At 50.1% G+C, this 22,189-nt stretch overlaps 1 protein-coding gene across 2 annotated transcripts in view; it reads right to left on the reverse strand.

The window, feature by feature from the left end:
• LOC146811973 (uncharacterized) overlaps window positions 1–21,981 on the reverse strand; it is a 410,827-nt gene extending 388,846 nt beyond the window's left edge. The window contains exon 1 of one of the 2 annotated variants that reach the window (XM_085618947.1): window positions 21,553–21,981. In XM_085618947.1, the coding sequence (XP_085475073.1) occupies window positions 21,553–21,619 (67 nt within the window). In that variant the 5' untranslated portion in view covers window positions 21,620–21,981. Of the gene's footprint in view, window positions 1–9,585; window positions 9,917–21,552 lie in introns of those variants that run through there. The other variant, XM_085618946.1, reaches the window with a different exon arrangement.
• Window positions 21,982–22,189: the final 208 nt, after the last annotated feature.

Here is a 22,189-nt window from a genome sequence, read left to right on the forward strand (position 1 = left end):
CACTGATAGGCCACATGGCTGGTGCTGGCCTGATGGAAAGAACACAGTCAAGACATTCCATTCTGGCTGCCTCACATCCAGCCCTTACTTCATTCTGGGGGTCTATAGCACAAACCGACCCCGCATCCCTTTGTTTGCTGAATCTTGCTATCGAGGACGATACCTGTAGAAATCACTACATTTTATCCTGAAATTGTGCTTTTTCTTTGCTGAAAAAAAAAACCACGCGCTGGCAGAAGTAAAGCAGTTTGCTGACACTGACGTAATTTTGCAAGTCAGAGAGTGAATTAAATATTTTGCACAAACCAAAACGCGCTCCTGGCAGTAAGTCTGAGTCTGCAGGAGGGCAAGATACATTCAAACTACATTGGAGGTTTCATAAAATGAGAGCGAGAAAGATGTAACGTACGCTGGTAGAAGTAAAGTAGTTTGCTGACGTTTACCTGATTTTGCAACTTGGCCCCTTAATGCATTGAAACATTGCAAAACTGCCATCACACTCTACACTATAGCGGTTCTTCTGCGCCTGAGCAGGTCGCATTGAAAAGACACCCGGACACTTCTAGAGATGACAGGGAGACGGAGAGAAAGAGGGGGTCGCGCGAGAAGGATCTAACTCCACCTGCAGCTGGTGTGGGAGGGCACGCAGGACAGGCTATACTGATGGATTATGTAAGTTACCAAGACACGAGCACAAAAAGGACACATAAAGGAAATCCATTTTTTAAGATGAAAAGAAATTCAATCACGTTAACTCACAAGACCACATTGAAGCCATGCCAAGTCTTTCCTATGTTATCTGGAAAGGTACTGGAGCGATGACAGACATCTAAGAGCATTCAATCATCGTCACACCAAAGAGTCCAAAGTGTAATGTTGGTGGCAATGTGGAACACTTGTGGCCAAGGAGACCCTCACACCTTAGGACTTTGCACGTTATCTTTATTTCATGTGCCATACACGGGAGCGCCGGAGCGGTGCTCCGTTCTCTTACGAATCGGCGCGCCTAATGCCGAAAATGGCCACCGCCGGAAGTCCGCTGACGTCACACGCAGTGTGCGCCAACAGACTAGACCGCTACACCACATCTCCCCCTTTATAACCAAAACAACAACATAACAACAACCCCCCTTAGAACTTATACAGTCTTACTTGCTGTCCATAATGAACTCCCCAAATCTCCTGGGCAGATTGATTCTCCTGCCCCACCATGTCCACCTACTACGATCGCCAGTACTCGCATCATTCCCCGAGCTGGGTGCATCTCCGCCGTCCCTGTGTTCTTCTTCTCTTCTCCCTTCCAGATCTGTCCCCTCCTGGGTGCTGACCGCCTGTTCTCTCGTCTCCTCTCTCGCTCCTTGCCCTGTTCCCGGTTGTGAACTGCTCCCTGCTTCCTTGGAACTCTCCGGGTTTACTTCCTTGCTCCACTGGGCGCTAGCCGCTAAGGTGTTATCTGACTCCACTACATCATTACTCGAGTCTGTTGACGTACATCTCGCCATGCGATCTTGCGACCATATCTTCCCGTCGCTGAGGAGAGCTGACCTGGAGTATGGTTCCATCACTTGAAGCGGGGGGTGAACTTACTATCTCCCTTCTTCCTTTGTGTAGGTAGTTTGATTCTCACCCACTCGCCCTTCTCAAGTGTGGCCTCCTTGGTGTTGTGCTTCGCATCGTAGTGCTCCGTGTACACTGTCTGGGCTTTCTCTAAGTTCTTGCGTACCACCGCTGAGGACCAGTGGCTTTGCACCGTAAGGCGTTTCCATGCCACATTGTCCTTAGTGAATGGCTCCCTTCCTCTCAAGACTCGGAACGGACTGTACCCCGTGGTGGTAGGTGTTATCCGATAGGCCCACATCAGCCGTTTCAGCTCCTTCTCCCAGTTGATGCCTTGGCTGATCGCTGCCTGCACCGACCCCATGATCACCCGGTTAAATCTCTCCGCTGATCCATTTCCTGCCGGGTGGTATATCGGTGTATGTCGTACCGCGATGCCGTTCCTGTCCATGAAGGCTTCCCATTTACTTGACGTGAATTGCGGGCCATTGTCACTCAGAATCCCCTTGGGGATCCCTTCTCTTATAAAGACGTCTGTTAGGAATTCCAGTATTGTTTCCGTTTTGTGTTATCAGCCACTTGGATCTCCAGCCACTTGGAGTAACGATCTATTACCACTGTGATGTATTTCTGGGTGCCGTTCGTGTCTTGTATAGGTCCCAGGATGTCAATGGAAATCTCTTCCCACGGGTTTTCCGGACAGTTGTATCTCCCTAGGGGCGGGCGTAATAATTTCTGGGTCTTGTCCGCATTGCTGCATTGTTCACACGCCCTTACATGTCTTTCTACCATCATGTCCATCCCTGGCCACCAGTAGTCTTCTTTTGCTCTCCATTTTGTCTTTACGATCCCTAAGTGGCCTTCATGTGTGATGGATACAATACGGTGTCTCAAGGTGTTCGGAGGGACGACTTTAGTGCCCCTTAGTAAGAACCATGGTTTGTCCCCTACAGACAATTCTTCTCGGACTTCCCAATACTGTTTCAATTCTTCCTCCAACAACCTCTTGTCCGGCCATCCGTTAGTCACATACGTCTTTACTGCACTTATTTTCTCGTCCTTGTCATATTCGGTTTCCCATTCCTGGGCGCTTATGGCTCTTTCTAGATCTCCTGTAAACGCAACCGCGTAGTCCTCCCATCCTCCTTCTTCTTGGACCTCCGCGGTCTCTTTGGATGCTGCCCTGCTCAAGAAATCCGCCACCTTGTTCTTGTGTCCTGGTAGATACACCACATCATATACATAATCTAGTAGCCTTAGCGTCAGCTTGGCAATCCTCGGGGTGGCATACTCATGCCCTCAGGACGTGAGGACCTTCACTAAGGGTTTATGGTCGGTGCGCAAAAGGAACCTTCCGCCCCACAGGAACTGCCAGAATCTCTCCATTGCCCACACTGCCGCGAGCATCTCCTTCTCAATGACGCTAAATTTTCTCTCGTTGGGAGCTAATGCCCTGGACGCAAAACTTATCGTGGTGATTCCTCCTTCTGTGGACCTTTGCGCGAGCACCGCCCCTAGTCCTTGGTCGCTAGCGTCAGTGGTTAACATGGTTTGCGCATCTGGGTCGAACCCATGTATGGGTACTGCCTCACTGATATTTCTTTTCATGTCCTCAAACTCTTGTTGTTGCACTTCAGTCCATTGGAACGTGGATTTGTCCTTCAGAAGTGACCGCATATTATGGGACTTGGATGCAAAGTGTGGAACGAATTTACTATAAAACTCTGCCATACCCAGGAAGGTTCGGACGTCCTCCCTGTTCTTGGGTGTGGGGGCATCCCTTATTGCTGCGACGTTGGACGCTTTCGGTTCGATGCCGTGTTGACTTATCTCGTGCCCTAAATACGTGACCTTGTTCATTCCGAACCTGCATTTGTTCAATTGGGCGGTGAGTCCGTTTTGCATTAATACGGTTAGGACTTCCTTCAACTTCATGTTGTGGTCCGCTTTGGATGCTCCCATTACCAATATGTCGTCCTGGAAATATTGGATGCCTTCTTTCTTGTGGAACAACCTGTGCATCAGTTTTTGAAATACAGCGGCCGCTGAGGCCAGTCCGAATGGCATCCTCAAGAACTTATAGCATCCGAACGGTGTGATAAATGATGTCCAATGGTTGCAGGATCGATGTAAGGCAATCTGATGGTAAGCGGATGTCAAATCTATGGTGGAGAACCATTTTGTCCCCTGGGTTCTGGCTAACATTTCGTTGATCCTGGGAAGCGGGAACTTCTCTACCACAATGTTTTTGTTAAGTTCTCATAGGTCAACACACAACCTCATCTTCCCATTGGGTTTCTGCGCTACAACCAAGGGCGCCAATCATTCCGCATTGTCGATCGCCTCTATCACTCCGTTGTCCTCCAGTCTCTGCAACTCTTCCTGTACCGCTGTCTTGGTCCGGAATAGAATGTTGCGTGCCTTGTGGGACACCGGTTGGGCCCCCTCCCTCAGATGAATTCTATGCGTGAACTTCGCCATGCGGCCAATGGAGTCTCTGAAGACTTCCGGAAATTCTTCCTTCCATCGCTGTGCTTCGTATTCTGGTCCCTCTTCGGTCATGAGGGCCTGCGTGTGTCCTCCTGGGTTCAACTTCATTCCCAAGGCTCCTTGGTCTTTCCAGCCCAGTACCGACGGTCCTTTTTCGGCCACGTAAAGTTTCCCTTCGCATGTTCTGCCCTTGAACTCGAAGGATAAAGGGCAAAATCCCACCATGGGAATGGGCTCTCCGGTGAATGTCACTGGGTGGATGTCTGTGGGCCTTAGGTGATAACTTGTTCTCGTTACAAACTCCTTCTCCCATATTTTCCTCTGGATAATCGTGTAGGGTGACCCCGAATCTGCTACCATGGTCACTCGTACCCCACCAATCGTCATCTCACACTTTGGCTTCTTGTCAGCGGTGCACTCTATGCCTAGAACTTGCTCTTCCACTATCAAGATCTCGTCTTCCTCCTCCTCATTCTCTTCTTCTTCCTCCTTGCGCGGCCCTTGTGCCACATACTTTACTTCGTTTCTAGGGGACTTCCTCCTGCACACTTTCTCATAGTGTCCCACTAGTCCACAATATGCGCACTTGGCGCCGAATGCAGGACAGCCTTTGTCTTTGGCGGTATGAGTGCCGCTGCCGCATCTATAGCAGGCATTCTTACTCCAATTCCGTTGTCCTTGCGGTCTTGCGGTTCTTGAATTGTACTTTTTGTAGTTCCGCGCTCCTTGAGGTCCTGGTGGTTGCTTACTGTCATGTGTCTTCCGGTCCTCAACTTTGTACACCGCTTGCTCTTGATTGCCTTCTCGTTTGGCAGCTTCTGCGCACCTCTTGGACAACTCCGCCTTTTTTACTAAGGCCACGACTACCTTCAAAGGCGCATCGCCATTGGTCCACAGCTTCTCTTGAATGGAGGAATTTACCGTGTGCATGATAATTTGATCTCTTATCAGTTCTTCCTGCAAGGTTCCAAATTTGCACATTAGGGCCAATTTCTGTAATGCCGCCACGTATTCGTCGACCGATTCCCCTTTGTTTTGCTTCCTGTGGTAGAAATTATACCGATCTATCGCTGTGCATACCACGGGGCGGTAGTGGGCGTCAAGGTCTTCTATTGTGTGTCGGAACACATCATCATCCGTTGCTGGTCTTTCGTCTTTTACCAGGTCTTGGTATACTCTTTGTCCCGCCGGGCCCAAATGATGAAGGAGAATTTTCTTCCGCCGTGTACTCGTGAACTCTGCTTCTCCCTCTTCTTCTAGCGCTGAGAGGTAGTTCAGGAAGTACTGTTTCCAGTCCTCCCACGGCATCTCGGCTTCCCCTGCTTTTGCCAGGAATGGCACTGGGTTCGCCAGCGAGAACGTCTGAGATCTCATTTTCTCGCTTCTTTATAGGGGTAGAATTGTTATGGAGCTCTGCCTCCTGGGCGTCCCTGCTACTCGTGTCATCCTCCTGGCTGGATTCTCCACTCTCCGAGTGGCTTCTGCTTGTCTCCTCCAGGTTGCAGGACACCCCTGCTGGGGACTAAAGGCTGATGGGCTCTCTCTTCCCCTTGGGCGGCTTGGGGACATTAACCCAGGGGCCCTTACTTGCAGGTTGGCTGGCACCGGGGTTAGTAGCTGCGCTGTGTCCCTGGGCTTGCTTTGCTGTGGCGCACGCCGGAGCTGTGGCGCTCTTACCGCTGCTCTGCCGCGCTCCCGTCGACGTGCTCCTGGTGTGTGTACTGCCGGGATCACGACCTCCCACGTGGGCTGCTACTGGAGTGCAGGTCGCCTCCTCACCACCTCGTCGCCATTGTAATGTTGGTGGCAATGTGGAACACTTGTGGCCAAGGAGACCCTCACACCTTAGGACTATGCACGTTATCTTTATTTCATGTGCCATACACAGGAGCACCGGAGCGGTGCTCCGTTCTCTTACGAATCCGCACGCCTAATGCCGAAAATGGCCGCCGCCGGAAGTCCGCTGACGTCACACGCAGTGTGCGCCAACAGACTAGACCGCTACACCACACAAAGGACCTCTGAACTTTGTGTCTGCAGCTGATCCCATGCGGAACTTAGCCTGGAAGAGCCTTGTAACTACTAATGCAATTTTAATTCTGGCCTCACTCACCATCTCAGTGCCCCCTGCCCGTCGGCGCCACCTCACCTGCAGTTCACACTGCGCATGATCACTCCAGACTAGCTCTGCCCCACCCTGAGGCTGAAGACTACGAAGCTGCGCGCTGCGCAGCATTTGATTTATTTCATTGGTCTTGAGCGCGCGGCGGCGTAACGTTTAAACTACGTCTACGTCCCTGCTCTCAATGACTACTGGTGGCACAATCTACTGCATGATTTCGAGTTTCAGTCGAGGCCCCCTCAGGACACAGTAGTCGCTGTATTGGTTTGACTGTACTCAAACAGCATTTGTTAAATAAAATATTTTTTTTTAAACTGTCTAAACGTTCCTTTATTTAACAAATGCTGTTTGAGTACAGTCAAACCAATGCAGCGACTGCTGTGTGCTGAGGGGGCCCCTCGAGCTCGGGGCCCCTCCGCAACGCGGGGGCTGCGGGGGCCTTTGTTACGCCCCTGTCAAGCACGAATAGCGGGGGAAGGCCGTATATTTTCCTTTATACATAAGTCAGTTGTTTTCGAAGGTTCCTACTTATGAAAACACAATGCAGCAGTGGCTGGAAGGTAAACAAGAAAATACATACATCTAGGTAAACAGTGGTATCTCAAGCTGCAGGCAGATTGGAACGGTTTTGCTAATCTTATCATGTAATTTCCTTGTAATGAAAAAATGCTATGTGGGAAATGAAGGAAACAGTTTTTCAATTTACCTCGTTCTGTTTTTTGGGGTGGGCGGGAACATTGCATTGTAGGATTTGTAGTTTTGTATTTACCTTTTTGATTATGTGCTTCTCCAGTACAAACACAAACATCAATAACTGGCTGAGGGGATGCTGCATGGCGTTCATCCACTTGGCAGTTATTAACTCTGTGTGCCAACGAGCTTAGTAAAACGTCTGGTGAAATAACTTACTGCACTGAGCAACTTGTATAGTGTGTAAACTGGGTATTTGTTTAAGTGCCATTTTATTTTGTAACTTTACTTTAATGTCTTAGTCCTTTTCAATACAAGGAAATATTACTACGGGTATACTGCAGATGAACCTTTTACAAATGCAAAGATCTGCCCGTCTGGCGGCGTCTGTCAGAGGATGTAATCTGCAGGGGGTGCGGCATGTCTCCCGAAACCATGGAGCATATAGTTTGTCTTTGTCCGTCTTTTATGTCACAACGTAGACGCAAACTGAAAACTGAGTGGAACAGGCTGGGAATCCGAACGTGCAGACAAGCAATTATTGCAGCATTAATGCCAGAAAACACAGGTTTAAATATTGCTTTTACAATTCTTTTACGACATGCCTACCGCTCTCTTAACCCCTTCCCCGCTCATGACGGAACTGTTCCGTCATGAGCCACGGTTGCCGTGTGCTCATGACGGAACGGTTCCGTCATGCCACGACCGTTGGCGGCCGCTCCGCCCACGCGGCGCTGTTTCCCCGCCTGTGCGGGGGGACAACGCAACTGGGCGGAGTCATGACGGAACCGTTCCGTCATGAGCACAGCTCAACCGTGGCTCATGACGGAGCGGCTCCGTCATGAGCACAGCGCCACCGCGCTGCCCCCCCCGCACCCCCCCACGCCGCGGCGGAGTTCCCGCCGCGGCGAAGGGGTTAAGCAGTAACGGGTTGGTTTGTTTTTATGCTTTTTTAAGAGCCACTTCATTTTATTTTGCTGCTTACACTTTCTTATCTGACTGTTGCTTTGCACAATTGGATGTCATTTTATGGTCCATGGACTGTATTCACGGTCTTTGTCAAATACTTGAATTTAAATGCACTTTAAACGTTATACTGGTCATTGCACTTTGCACACTAAGTCTTCATTCCATTGATATATCGGTGAAGTTTTTTTATTGTAATTTGAAGTTTCTATCAACTACTGTTTTTATGCTAAGGTTCTGTTTTTAAAATGTATTGCTGTGTATCTTTGAGGTGTTCTTTTAAGGATATTTTTATATCTAAATAAAGTTACTTACTTAAATGCAAAGGAGGTGTGTAGTAAGCGCACATAATTCTTTGTATATATATATATATATTTTTTAAATTAGTGGGAGTCTTGTTTAACATCCATTGATTACACACAATCCCACGGAATATAATTCCAGCACATTTACTACCACATAATTACTGCATAGTTCCACTGCACACCATGCCACATAATTCCAATACACAAATACCCTCTGCACCACACTATTCCACGCCACACAATTCCACAACTAACAATTTCAATCCAACCTGCATAATTCCGATCCACACCACATACATCCACTCCATAAACATAAGTAAAAAGCATTGTCATTTACAATGTCAATAGCTCTGATTTTTACAAATGCAAGACCGATTGCATTGCAAATGCTTGTTTCCTTTCCGTGCAACATAGGTTGTGTATAGTGCATACTGTGAGCATAGTTACTTGTCGTTGTCTCAGTACGTTTGAGTTTTGGGTCAGTGTTCATAATGGGCACTATTGGGAACTGTTGAAGAGACTGAAGGCAGTGCGATTAATGCCTATCGATGGGTTTTGGCGTATTCAGACTATATGTTCATCCAGTCCTTGGCCTCTCTGCAAAGAGCACACGGAGGTGGTCATATATGTGACAAATGCAAATGCCATTATATGAGATATTGTGATTGAGGTATACACATCTGTTGAAATATGGACAGCTAGAACAGGATACGAAAATGCTTTCTTAACAGGTGAGGAGAGAGAGAGAATGAATGGCGATCGGAATGTGATGCAAGGAAGTGCATGCTTAAGAACAGAAATGATGAAGAAGCTAACGTGAGAGATATGCAGATGGAAAATTCGGAAAGATGTGGGAAGAAAAAGGGTGTTTCTAAAGAAGCAGGAGATAACAGAAGAAAGTTGTTTGAAGGGGAGAGCAGGAGTGACAATCATACTCTAAGTACACTCTCTCTTCCACAGATCTTTGGAATGTTTCTTCATCGTGTCATATTTTCAAGAATGAAACATTATCAATTCCACCTTTCCACAATATCATTGTTATGCTTCATTGGCCACACCCCTGGATAACCACCACCTTTGTCAACGCACTTTGAAGACTGCATGTGGTGAGGCTCACGCGGCACCTCCTGTGATGCGCATCATCGGAGGCTCGGCGACAAGCGGATATTTACATGGCGCTCGCACTGCACTCATGGTCATAGACAGACATGCGCAATCGGAGATATCTAGAACATGCTTACACCTATAAGGAGGCCGCTGACGAAAGCGTGTGCTAACACAGCATCCTAACGCACACAGAGATACGTGCATGGAAGATGGTAACAATTAGAGATGCAGTCATAAAATACATACGCCATCGATGCTAAAAGCCAGTTGTAACGGTATGCAACCGATACCCCCCACGCACCAGCCCGCAGTGTGTCCTGTATTGAATGTGTACTAGGAAATACTCACTGGCTCCTCTTAGCACCAGGGTCATCACCACGGGCAGCAGATACATCCTCATGCAGAGGCGCAGCCTTCTCCTCGTCGTCGCACCTTCACCTGCAGGTCTGCGGGCGTGTCCTTCGCTTACGTCCCGCCTGCAGGGGACTGGGCGCATCTCTGCTCAACACCCCCTCCAGAGGGGTGGAGCGTGTTATCTTCTTCGACTCTTAAGACCCACGGGCCTCTCTTCTTCCTCACAAGCGACCTTGGCGACCTCCTAATAACACCCCATCCTAGAGCAGGAAAGGCTCCTCTTCCTCACATTCCTTCCAGCAAAGGAGAAGGGTTTTCTCTCTCCTTTCTCCCCTCCCCTCTGCTATTTTGTCAATCAGAAAGGCTTTTCTATTCGTTGAGGAGTGAGGGGCCTGAGAGCAGGAAGGGGAGGGGTCTGTGAACAGGGCATGTGGAGAAGGCACTAGATGGAGGCTGGGAGGGATAATATGGAGGAGAGCTTTCACAGGCAACATCACGTTTCCACGGCAACCTCATTCCGGCATCAGCACCAAGGCTCAGCATTTAAATGACAGCAATGCACAAATAGAAGATTGGCACGCTTGGTTCCACCCGGCCTATAAATACACAAGTTGCCTTTTACACATACCATACACGTGTCCAGGTTTACCCATGCTTGCCAATACGATTTCCTCTTGCTCGTGTCGATCCCATGTTTTTTTTTAAATTGTTTCTATTTCAACTACATTTGCTGACGTCTGCTGCAGACCTAGCGCACCTTCCACTATTCTATGAAAATTGGATATTTTACTCCTGAGCCTTTTCCTCGGGGAACAACCTTTACAACGCAACTTTTACAATGCACTACACTTACAACGCATTTTTACAACGCACAATCCATTACAACGCATGACATTACAACGCATGACACTACAACGCATTTTTAGAAACTACCTTTACAACGCATTCCATTACAACGCATACTACCATTACAACGCATACCATTACAACGCATAATATAGTAATTTTTACCCCTATACTATCCAACACTTACCCTACTGTTGCACCCCCTGGAGTTAGAATAGTAATTTTTACCCCTATACTATCCAACACTTACCCTACTGTTGCACCCCCTGGAGTTAGAATAGTAATTTTTACCCCTATACTATCCAACACTTACCCTACTGTTGCACCCCCTGGAGTTAGAATAGTAATTTTTACCCCTATACTATCCAACACTTACCCTACTGTTGCACCCCCTGGAGTTAGAATAGTAATTTTTACCCCTATACTATCCAACACTTACCCTACTGTTGCACCCCCTGGAGTTAGAATAGTAATTTTTACCCCTATACTATCCAACACTTACTCTACTGTTGCACCCCCTGGAGTTAGAATAGTAATTTTTACCCCTATACTATCCAACACTTACCCTACTGTTGCACCCCCTGGAGTTAGAATAGTAATTTTTACCCCTATACTATCCAACACTTACCCTACTGTTGCACCCCCTGGAGTTAGAATAGTAATTTTTACCCCTATACTATCCAACACTTACCCTACTGTTGCACCCCCTGGAGTTAGAATAGTAATTTTTACCCCTATACTATCCAACACTTTCCCTACTGTTGCACCCCCTGGAGTTAGAATAGTAATTTTTACCCCTATACTATCCAACATTTACCCTACTGTTGCACCCCCTGGAGTTAGAATAGTAATTTTTAACCCTATACTATCCAACACTTACCCTACTGTTGCACCCCCTGGAGTTAGAATAGTAATTTTTACCCCTATACTATCTAATACTTACCTTAAATGCAATTTAATATTATGCGCTGTAATGGTATGCGTTGTAAAGGTAGTATGCGTTGTAATGGAAATGCGTTGTAAAGGTAGTTTTTAAAAATGCGTTGTAGTGTCCTGCGTTGTAATGTCATGCGTTGTAATGGATTGTGCGTTGTAAAAAATGCGTTGTAAGTGCATGCGTTGTAAAAGTGTGCGTTGTAACGACATACATCCCTTTTCCTCCAATCTCACGTTTTGACTCTTACTTCTGATCCTACCTTCATGTATCCTTATTCCAAGTCTGATATTTCATATTGCGACCCCCTACTCCAGATTCCCCAAACTTAATGACCTCTTACTCCTAAGCCTTTCGTCTTGTGTACCCCCTAAGTATCGAATAAAGAATATCGATGGGGCAGAATATCGCAAAAAAGGAGTACATCTGTATTAGTAGAAGCACTACAACAAACAGTTTGCCATTTTCAAACATTGCCAGTACTACAACTGGAAAACTGGAAAACTGCTAGTCACATGCGTACTGCTGGCACTGTCATGTGACCTTCTTACATGTTGCTAGTCCCTGTACAATATGTTTCTGCACTATGTTTCCACACTGGGAAAAGGTAACCCCACTGTTAAACTGTACGATTTTTTCCCCTTCACTGGAAAATCCTTTTCCCCATGGATACACCACCCCTTCTGCGGCTGCTCTGGCACCAGCAAGGCACCAGCCCACCCCCTTCTTCTAGGGAACCCCTCGGGGAGGAGTCCCCCCACTCTGTTAGCCAGTGGCTGCGGCGTGCAGGGCGCGTCACTTCCGGGGCACGAGAAACGGGGGGGGGGGGGGTATATAGGCCTCCCCCACCCTCTGACCTTCCTCTTTTCGCGCCCTGGACGCGCCGTCTTGTGTTGTCCCGTCTCCCGTTGTCGTCCTCGCCCTCAGGCCTGGTAGTGCCTCGCGCACTCTTGCGTGACATTGCTCACGGTGAGTGCAGCACCTCCCCCCCGCCCCTTCCCTGGGCCTGTCCCAGGTTGTACAGGGGCCATGGCACAGGCTGCCATGGGGGGGGGGGGGGGGTGCGAGCTCGTGCATGCATGTGTGGGGGGATGCAGGCACTTTCCCTGTGCTAGGCGAGTGCGGTGCTGGGCCGGTTGAGGTGTCCTCTGGGACTACCCCTGGTGTTTGGTGGTATGGTGGGCGGTGATCCGGGGACTGCGTTGCCCCCCCCACGATGCGATGTGGTTTTGACCGCGGGTTTGTGGGCGATGCAGGTTTTAGTGCCTGGGGAGGGGGGTGCACCCCCCTCATGCACAAGCTGGAACTGGGTCAGACACGCCATCTACCCTTGCCGCCGTTTTGTGCTGGTCCCCCTGGATTTCCGTCGAAGCGCTCGTGGCATGAATGCTGGTGCCAAAAAAGATGCTCTCCTTGACATATTATAGTGGGGGGAGGGGCTCTTAAAAATGTAGTTCACTAAAAAGGACTGCAGTATATATTCGCGAGTGCCCGACACCCCCCCCCCCACCCCCAGCAGGGTTATGGCCGCTGGAGACCCCTGCCCCGTGCTGGCAGTCCAGGGCAGCCTGTCACCGGGCCGGGGGGGCCAGAACTGAGGAGGAAAATTACCGGGCCTCCCTTGACCGGGCGGTCCTCTCCCCTACCTCCAGACAGGGGACAACCAGCAGGTGGCTGCAGAGTAGAGAGTCCCACCCGTTTCAGGGGCCCTCTGCCCTCGCGGTGAATGGGGCCCCCGGCCGGAGCGGCCCGTCGCTCAGGGGCCGTGGCGGGGGAAGCCATCATCAAGCGAATCCATCCGTGGGGGTGGGGGGGTCATCATGGCTGAGTGGCTCCATCCTTGGGGGGGCTCCATGTGCCAGTGATTGGAACCGGGGTATGCCTCGGTGATCCTTAAGGCTGAGTGTCCCCAGGCCACAGTGGCACACCTCCTCCTCGGGCATAAGCGTTGGGTGCGAGGCCTGCTCGTGAAGCTGCACTTGTGTGTACGGCACTGGGGGAAGGAACAGACCCACAAGGGCTTCATGCTTGCCCCACTAACCCCCCACCCCCCCATTTCGGCTAGCAGGTCATTTCTGGTTACCCCTTGTCGCGTCCCGTGCCCTCGTGATACCCAGAGCTGCGCCCCCCCACTTCGGTTGTCAGGGGTGTGGTAGTTCTTGAGGGCGGAGAGCTTCACCGGAAGCCGCACCTGGGTTCAAACTAAGCCGCCGGCAGGATGTGCATCACCTTTCAAGATGTAGAAGGCACATCTACCCAGTCGCGCCGCGATGGGCTTCGCATGATCTTGTCCCCCTCCCAGTTAGCTGCTAGTGCAGGACAGCAGGCGCAGACCAGACCCCGGCATACATGAGTGCGCAGGGGGGGGGGTTGGTACGGGGTGTATGCATTTGGCAACCACTCCCCTCCGGACAGGCTAAGCGTGGTCGTAGGCTTTGTTTTCCAAGCCTTCCATCCCACCCTCGCCGGCCAGCTGTTGCATGGGGGGGTGAGCGTCAATGCAAAAGTTGGCTTTGAGGACAGCTATCTCGTGCAAGTGGCCCCATCGCAGCATTTGCAAGGAGTCCCATTTCAGATCCCGAGGCAAATTCAAAGCACGAGGCAGGAAGATTTTGACTGTTGATGAAAATACTATTTGTGGTGCAAGCATTTTGAGAGTCAGTAGGGAGAGAGACGCTCAAGTTAGCGCAATGCAAAACCTGCACTGCAACCTAACACCTTTGTGCACGAGGTACCTCATCTCTTAATCATCAGGGCGTCCTATTCATCTTCCTTGCTGCGGGTTGAATGGGGGCGACGCGATTGCTCGCGGGTTACTAGGAGCAGTGGGCGAGGCTCTACGAGCATGTCTTTGGTAGAGAAAAGGGCGCGGCGCGCCCACACCAGGTGCTTCTGGGCAAAAGGCTTATCTCCCAGGCCTGTATGTACTATGCAAGCGTTGCGCAGGCTAGCGCTCCTATATCGTGCTGTGCTCCGGGGCAATGCACCTATCTTCTATGCCTGAATATTATGTAAGGCGGTGCTCTCCCACATCGAACTGTGCGTTGAGCAAATCAATTTCTCCTGTTACGGTGTGGGCAGTGTAAAGCCGGGCGCATGCTTGCGCTCACATGCCGTTTTGCACCCCCGGGCAATTCACTTATCTCCCGGGCCCCTTGTCCAATGCAAGCGGGGCACTGCTAGCGCTCCTAGGCCGCACTGCACTGCCGGGCATACTGACTCATGTGCCCGACTGGGCATTATATGGTGGTCGCTCGTTAGCGCGCCAATACAGCCCGTGCTTCTGGGCAAATCACCTATCCCCCGTGCCTAGGTGCAATATGTTATGCGGTGGGCCGGAAGTGTGTAGGTTCAGTCCCTGCAAGCATTGTGTTAGATAAGTGTGTAGATAATTCCAGTCGTCAAGGTGCTGTTTAGGGTCCTGCACCCATGTGTGCATTGGCAGTGACTGCGATCACTGTGTAACTTAGGCGTGTGTGGCCAAAATATGGATCCATGACACGGCCTACCAATGTTATACCCAGCAGCAAGTTTTCCTGGGTAAAACTTGATGGGGGGGGTCTGGGTGCGCGGCACCGGCACGTTTTTTTAACACTAGGCACCCTGACAGCCTGCCACAAGGGCGCTATCCATTTTAGAGATGACCACCCCAACAGGCATCAATCAACTTGTTAGGCACTGAATGTCGATTGCCTGTTGCCCAAGCCATGGTCCCAGCATCAGGGGCCTGGTATAGTCTGATGTCCACTTGCACTTGCTCAGGGATAGCAGGGATGCTACTTTGCTTGGCAGCACGGCAGGAGCAAGGTGTGGGGCAAACGGAGGTGGCCGCCTGAGGTGAGTGCAGGCACATAGTTGCACACCTGGCTGCAGCGGGCCGACAAGGGGCTTGGGAAGTTCCCGGTAGGGTCTCTGTCATTGAAGGCCAAGGGGATGCTCCATGGATGACAGGATAGAATACTCACATTGCTTGGGGCATAAATGTAGCACACAAGTTGTAGTCTTGGCAACGATGCTAAACATCCTGGAATTCTGGGCAAATCACCTAACCTTCCCACGTCTTACAACCTGTAGGGTCCCCAGGTTACGGAACTGGTGCTCATGTAAAACGGCCGGATACCCGTCCTCCCGGGTCGTAGTTTGCGCCATATAAAAACTCTATAAAGAAATTAAACAAATAAATATTCTTAGTCCAGCCCTGATGGCATGCAAAGATCCAGTGACCCAGCTGCCACATGAAAGGCAGAGCTAGCACATAGTGGATATATGCTACCTATAAAATGCAGGGGTTTGTATTGTTCCAGTCAGGGACCTTAATGTATGCTGCAGCTTAGCACTGGCCATCCGCCAAAGTCCAAAGAACGACTAAAGGCAGTTACTTGGGCAATATATACAAAATAAAATAAAAAAAAACGTGTCTTTGGCTCTGGCGCGTTTAACACAGCATTTTGAAGGTTTGAGGTCACAAATGCCTACTTGTGGACAACAGCACATGCGGTAGTATTAGCAGCTGCCCTTGGTAGACACTTATTTGAGGGCCCATTTTTGGAACAGCATTGGATTTGATTCAGTCCAGCTCTTCTATGTTCACTTCGGGAAAGTTACTGACAGTGCACGGGTACACTCTTCCAATTTCTAAATGAGTTTGCATACAATATTCAGGGAGGGTAGCGTGTTTCCAACACGGTTACACAGCAGCAGCTCACTATTATTACTGAAACAATAGGTGACTATGCCACTTAACATATAGGAGGATCTGTTTTATCAGAGAAACCTTGTAGTGATGTTGTAAGTGTGGAACACATGGCCCATGCAGCGCATGGTGAAGCTTTGCAGGTAGGCATACCAGGGTCGGTAATTGGAGCGCTTTGGGTCAGTAGTGCGACCATTGATGTTAGTTTTGCTCCCACAGGTTGAGAAGAAAAAAAAAGAAACCAGTTCTTGGTTGGCACCAATTTGATAAGGGACTGTGTTCTTTGCAAGCACATGGAGGTGGCTAACCGGTGGGTGGCTAACATACAATCTAGGGACCATTCACAAATGTGGGCAATTCCAAAGGTGGTCTAAGCAGCCTTCTGCAGCATAGCTTTAAAGCATTCAAGAAGGATATTAAGGGATCATTTTGGACATGCTCTGGTATCCTAAACGTGTCGATTGTCTCAGGACTTCAGCTTTGCGAGTATACACTCCTGAGGAGTTACCTCGGTCACTGGTCTTCAGTTAATTAGCTTTCATGGCTGCAGTTCCAGAGTTTTCATTTTCTGTTAGGTTCAGGGATAGCTCTTCACCAGCCTAGGTCACATGAATGCAGATTATGCATAGGCAGGTAAAGAAAGCGCCTTATTTGAGGTTTCCTTGTATATCAAGAGCCTTTGCAGCGCGGGGAGCTGTTACAGTGTTATGCCTTCTTTAAGTCACCTGGCATTATGTTAATGATTATCAAGTTTCAGATAGAAGAGACAGGTTGTCTAGTATCGGTTACGTCTCTACAATGCCCCAGATAAACTGCTTCCATGGTTTCGTCTGGCTATGGCTGGGTTTCACACACACGACTGGCTTTGCAGGGGGGTATGGTTGATTTCCGTTGAGGGGTGGTGTTGCTTAGTGTAATGGTCCCACTTGCGCTTGAGCTTGCTATTCATTGAAGGCGCTGTTCAGGGGTGGATCCTTCAGCGGTGCCTTGGTGAGTGACTTGCGCAGGGGGTTGGGTTTGTGGTGCCTTTCCTTTGGAATCGGGATGTTCGGTGTAAACCTCGGTGTCCTGTTTGGCGTCTGGGTGACGTGCGCATGAGAAGACTGTTTCGTATTATTGCATTGAGCGAAGATTTCGCTGCTTGGCCAACAAGGTCCTTTGGCCACCAGGAGTTATGCATGTGGCCCTTATCAATGTCTTATTGATGTATGTGCTACTGTTGACAAAGGGTAAAATGGTTGTCGGTTTTGGCCGGAGCTCGGCAAGTATGGTTTCATCTTTCTCTCCTAACACTTGTGCATTATCGGCCTAGAACCCAAGTATACTTCACGGGGCTCTGCTCACACCAAAGTGGGCCAAGATCACACAAAGCACAGGGGGAGAGTGCGGTGACAGCCGTATATGGGAATTATGAGAAATATGCCAGAGGTAGCGTATATGACATCACAGACTTGATCAGTGATATTATCATGGTTCATCCTTTGTCCCAATATATACAAAAGTTACGGACAGACTCTGTTTTGGCAAAGGATAGTTTGTTGTCTCCGCATGTGCCTCTCTCGCAGTACAACGAGGTCAATTTTGTCTCCAATGCAGGGATTGTGCGCCACTATTCCGTTTCCAAAGGGCTCCTGCTTTCCGCTTTCGGCACCTAGATTACGTGCAGGTGACCTGTCTGGCTGTTGCGGAAGTTGATTAGCGTAATGGTCCCATTTGCGGTTCAGCTTGCTATTCATCGAAGGGAGACATTTAATGAATGTTCAACACGTTAAGGTGACAGTCCCACCAGTTCAGAATGGAAGCGTTCTCAATATGCTACGCAGGGAAGCCAGAATTTTGGCTTCAGCTATCTTATACAACTAACAAGCATTGCTAAAGCCAAGGGTACTGGCGTGTAGTAAGGTACTGTGGCTTGTGGTATATATCCGGATGCAATGTCAGGAGCCGCAAAATAACAGTCTGCCTTTGCCACCGGTTAACAGCCCAATGGTGGGAAAGTATAATTTTACACTTACTCAATTAATTTCAATGCAAAGAGAGGCACTGCGAAATACTAGAACTGCATTGCACAATTGGCTATGAGGACCTTCATGGGGAACACCTGCGGGCACCATATAGAACCAGGTACCATGTACACTGGGTGGGCAGTCCCCTGCAGCCAAGGGCCGATATCAGGTAGCTTCAGTAAGACATATTCACCCGCGCGTTAACCAGGGCAGCAGGCGGGTGGTGGTAGTTGTCAGCTAACAAGTGTGCTGTGGCACGGAAAAGTATGATAAACTCTGCATTAGTGCCAATCGGCGACAGATTATTTTCGACCTTTTGGCATCCCAAAATTCAGGAAAGGGCAGGTATTTGCACACAACTTTCCCCCCTGGTTCCGCAGACTTGTCTGCCCCCCCTGGGTTATCCTTCTGTGGGCTAGAACCAGACAATAGAAGGGGCATCTTTTGGGATTGGGGTCCCTAACACATTGATAGTCGAGCGCTGGGGTAGATGTACCATGTAAGGCAGGTTCACCAATGGGGTTGTCCCCAAGTTCTGGGGTCAAAGTGGGTTGGAGCATTAAGTCTTCAGTCCTGAGGTAGCATCCAGCAACCCCTCAATCTAAGTAAAGGCAGTTAGGATAGATGACTATCAGCGAGGGGGTAACATACACTGGCTAACAGCGTCATCGTGCCCCGGGGGTATGCGCGCTTTACAAATACACAAAGCTGCAACCAGAAGGGTGCCAAGTGGCATAACGAGTAAAGATGTTTAAGAGGTGTGTCTCTGGCGTTACAGCTGGGTGGAGCTAGTCCCACTTAGAGGTACGCCCTGGGGATTATGGTGTGCTCCTTTAGATCCCCATGACCTAGGCAGTGTGTGGCATCTCCCACATCTAAGGTTAGGCACTAGATTACAGACAGTGCGCCCTGTATTGAATCAGCAGATTCTCCAAGCGGGTATGCCTAGGGGACTTCCCAGAGGGAGCTGAGCAGTCGAAATTCCTATAAAGAATAGGGGATGCAGGGCAAGCGCTGGGGTGCAGCCGTGCTCAATGTTCATACGCCGTTAGGGACATCCATGTGCGCATTGATTTAGCAAGTTAAGGGACGGTGCCAGGTTAAGTATAATCCTTCCCGCCCTAATAGCCTAGTTGGCTAGCGGGGGTAGGAACGGTCTCCTAACAAGTGAGTGCTGTCCCAGAGATCGGAGACACATGTGTCCAGTCACACACGGTGCCAGAAGGGCGGCATCCAGTGTGATCAGCAAATAGGTGGGGCATCGTGAGCCAGGGTGTCTGAAACTGTCCCGCCCTGTGTGGGATGGCGCTGAGTCATGTGACGCAGTGGAACTTTGCGGCGTGAGGTGATTAGTGCTTGGCACAACTTCACAGGCACAGGGCGTTTGTTTCATCAGACACTAGCTGATCCAAGCTAACGTCTAGGGCTATTGAGATATAGATGGGGCATCGATAACCAGTAGGGATGTTCTTTCATCTAGATTTGCAGGAGGCTCTAGACAGTAGATCTAGCGGGCAAGACTATAGCTATTTTGGTGGGGGGCTCTGGCGGCGACAGTGGCCGCCTCCAGAGCTGTGGCAGAGTTACAGGGCGATCTGGAAGCAAATGGGAACCAAAGGGTACCTCTGCGTGGCACCATGGGGGTGCCAGAGCCCAGGAGCCTCATGGAAGGTTCCTGGAAAACCATGTTGGCGCCCCGTTAGTCCTTCGGACGGTTGTGGGTCTGAACAACTGGGGGCTTGCCTTGCTACGCTCCACCCTGAAAGGGGCGTGAGTAATAAGGGATCGTGATCCGGGTAGAGGATCACCGAAGGGGCAGCACAGACGGGGTTCGCCCCAGTGCTGCTTGGCTCATCAGGCGGGCAGGCGGCCCAGTTGGTTGCCTGCCCTTGGATCGCCCGTAAAATAACCCACCATATTACATAACGGTGTATGTAATAAACCTGCAGCAGTTTCTTACCCGAACAAAAAATTGTGTGGTGGGTTTTATTTATGCGTAGAACATGCATGCTCTTGTGGGGGTGGGGAGTGTTGCCTCCTGCTGGCACTATGCGGCTGCCCTGGCGCCCGCAGGGTGCTCTAGAAGGGTGAGCCTCTAGTTTCAGCAAAGCACTAGCCCACCCCCTTCTTCTAGGGGACTCCTCGGGGAGGAGTCCCCCCACTCTGTCAGCCAGTGGCTGCAGCTCGCAGGGTGTGTCACTTCCGGGGCGCGAGGAACGGGGGGGTATATAGGCCTCCCCCACCCTCTGACCTTCCTCTTTTCGTGCCCTGGACACGCCGTCTCCCACCCTACCGCTTACCCGGCGTGGAAGCAGCGGGGGAGGCATAGAATGTTGTAATGTTGTTCTTTTTTTGTTGCAGGCGGAGTTACAGGGCGATCTGGAAGCAAATGGGTACCGAAGGGTACCTCTGCGCTGCACCATAGGGGGTGCCAGAGCCCAGGAGCCTCATGGGAGGTCCCTGGAAAACCGTGTAGGCGCCCCGTTAGTCCTTCGGGCGGTTGTGGGCCTGAACCACCGGGGGCTAGCCTTGCTATGCTCCGCCCTGAAAGGGGCGTGAGTAATAAGGGACCATGATCCGGGAAGAGGATCACCGAAGGGACAGCACAGACGGGGCTCGCCCCAGTGCTGCTTGGCTCATCCGGCGGGCAGGCGGCCCAGTTGGTTGCCTGCCCTTGGATCGCTCGTAAGATAACCCACCATATTACATAACGGTGTATGTAATAAACCTGCAGCAGTTTCTTACCCAAACAAAAATTTGTGTGGTGTGTTTTATTTATGCGTAGAACATGCATGCTATTGTGGGGGTGGGGGGTGTTGCCTCCTGCTGGTACTATGATACAACCCCAAGACGCTTAGGAGTGCATGCCCTTCACACTCTGGCACGGAATGGTGGTGTTCAATTACACACTAGCAAATTCGTTTACACGTGCTAGATGTATCTTTTTTGTAGATAGATGGTAAGTGTAAAATATGTTTACAGACAAAAATGGCTGTGTGAAATGTATCCAGTAACTTTACGCTATTTTCCTTGCTGTGAATAAAATAGGTGTTGCCAGGTCGTGTTTGCCATACACTATGACCAGCCAACTTATCCACAACACAGCATGTTATAGTAATACAAACACTGCTACTTAAAGGCACTTCTTAATTAAGAAACTGGCAATTCTTTGTTTCCAAGAGTTGGCAACTGTGATAATCATGGTAAGGGGGGAAAGCAGAAAAAACAAGCTTGTGGTGATGCGATCTGCCAATTTAATTGGGTTGGAGCAAGTCGTAATAAGAACACTGCTTCGGGAAGATTATATAAACACTATTAATCGACTCACATTGGGTGGATATAACGTGTCCCCTAATTCGATGACCTCTGCACCTTAGCTGTCTGACATGACTGTACAGTACTAAGTCAGTCACGGCTCTGCCTGGTGCTTAGCGCGTTGCCCGTTGGATTTAGTAACTTAAGTAACACTGACTCAGACTTACTTGAACTAGACGAGGAGTTCAGTCTGCTCTCTCTTCCCGGTCCGTGACCGTCCGGCGACCGCGGCATGAGCTGCACAGCAGAGACTCACGGCCACACAGCTGCAGCAGCACACTGCATGATGGTGCACTCTGCAGCAGTGAGTCTTCTCCCAGATACTGCCTCCACCTGGATCACTGACTCGTCCCCCGCCCGGCCTCACTACTAGTACTTTGCGCCCGCGATCACCGATGCCTTTTGCGCGGCGGGCAGCCATGAGTCAGTGTCCGGTGAGTGACAAATATTCACTCTGGGTCTCGGGCCGCCTCCTCGACGGTCTGGCAACGTGAATGCAGCACGCCGGGGGTTTTAATATTGTGGAGCTGCGCACCGCAGACTGTAGTCGAGTGCACCCGGCCGAGGACCCACTTGTCGACTCAGATTGAGTTCCCCACCACTTCTACCTCACTTTCTCTTCCTCCGGACGTGATGGCACTGTTACGGTCACATCTAGATTAGCCACAGCCACTAGCAAACACACTATGGGCAGGCCCCCCCCCCGTTGGTAATTGGCAGCAGACTTGTGTCAAAGCCGTGCGGCACCGCAGGAATTAATCATGCAGCCTGGAGCCAGGCGCAACAGGTGGGCAGATTAATTGT

Source organism: Triturus cristatus, chromosome 7, assembly GCF_964204655.1.
Source record: "Triturus cristatus chromosome 7, aTriCri1.1, whole genome shotgun sequence".
Taxonomy (NCBI): Eukaryota; Metazoa; Chordata; class Amphibia; order Caudata; family Salamandridae; genus Triturus; species Triturus cristatus.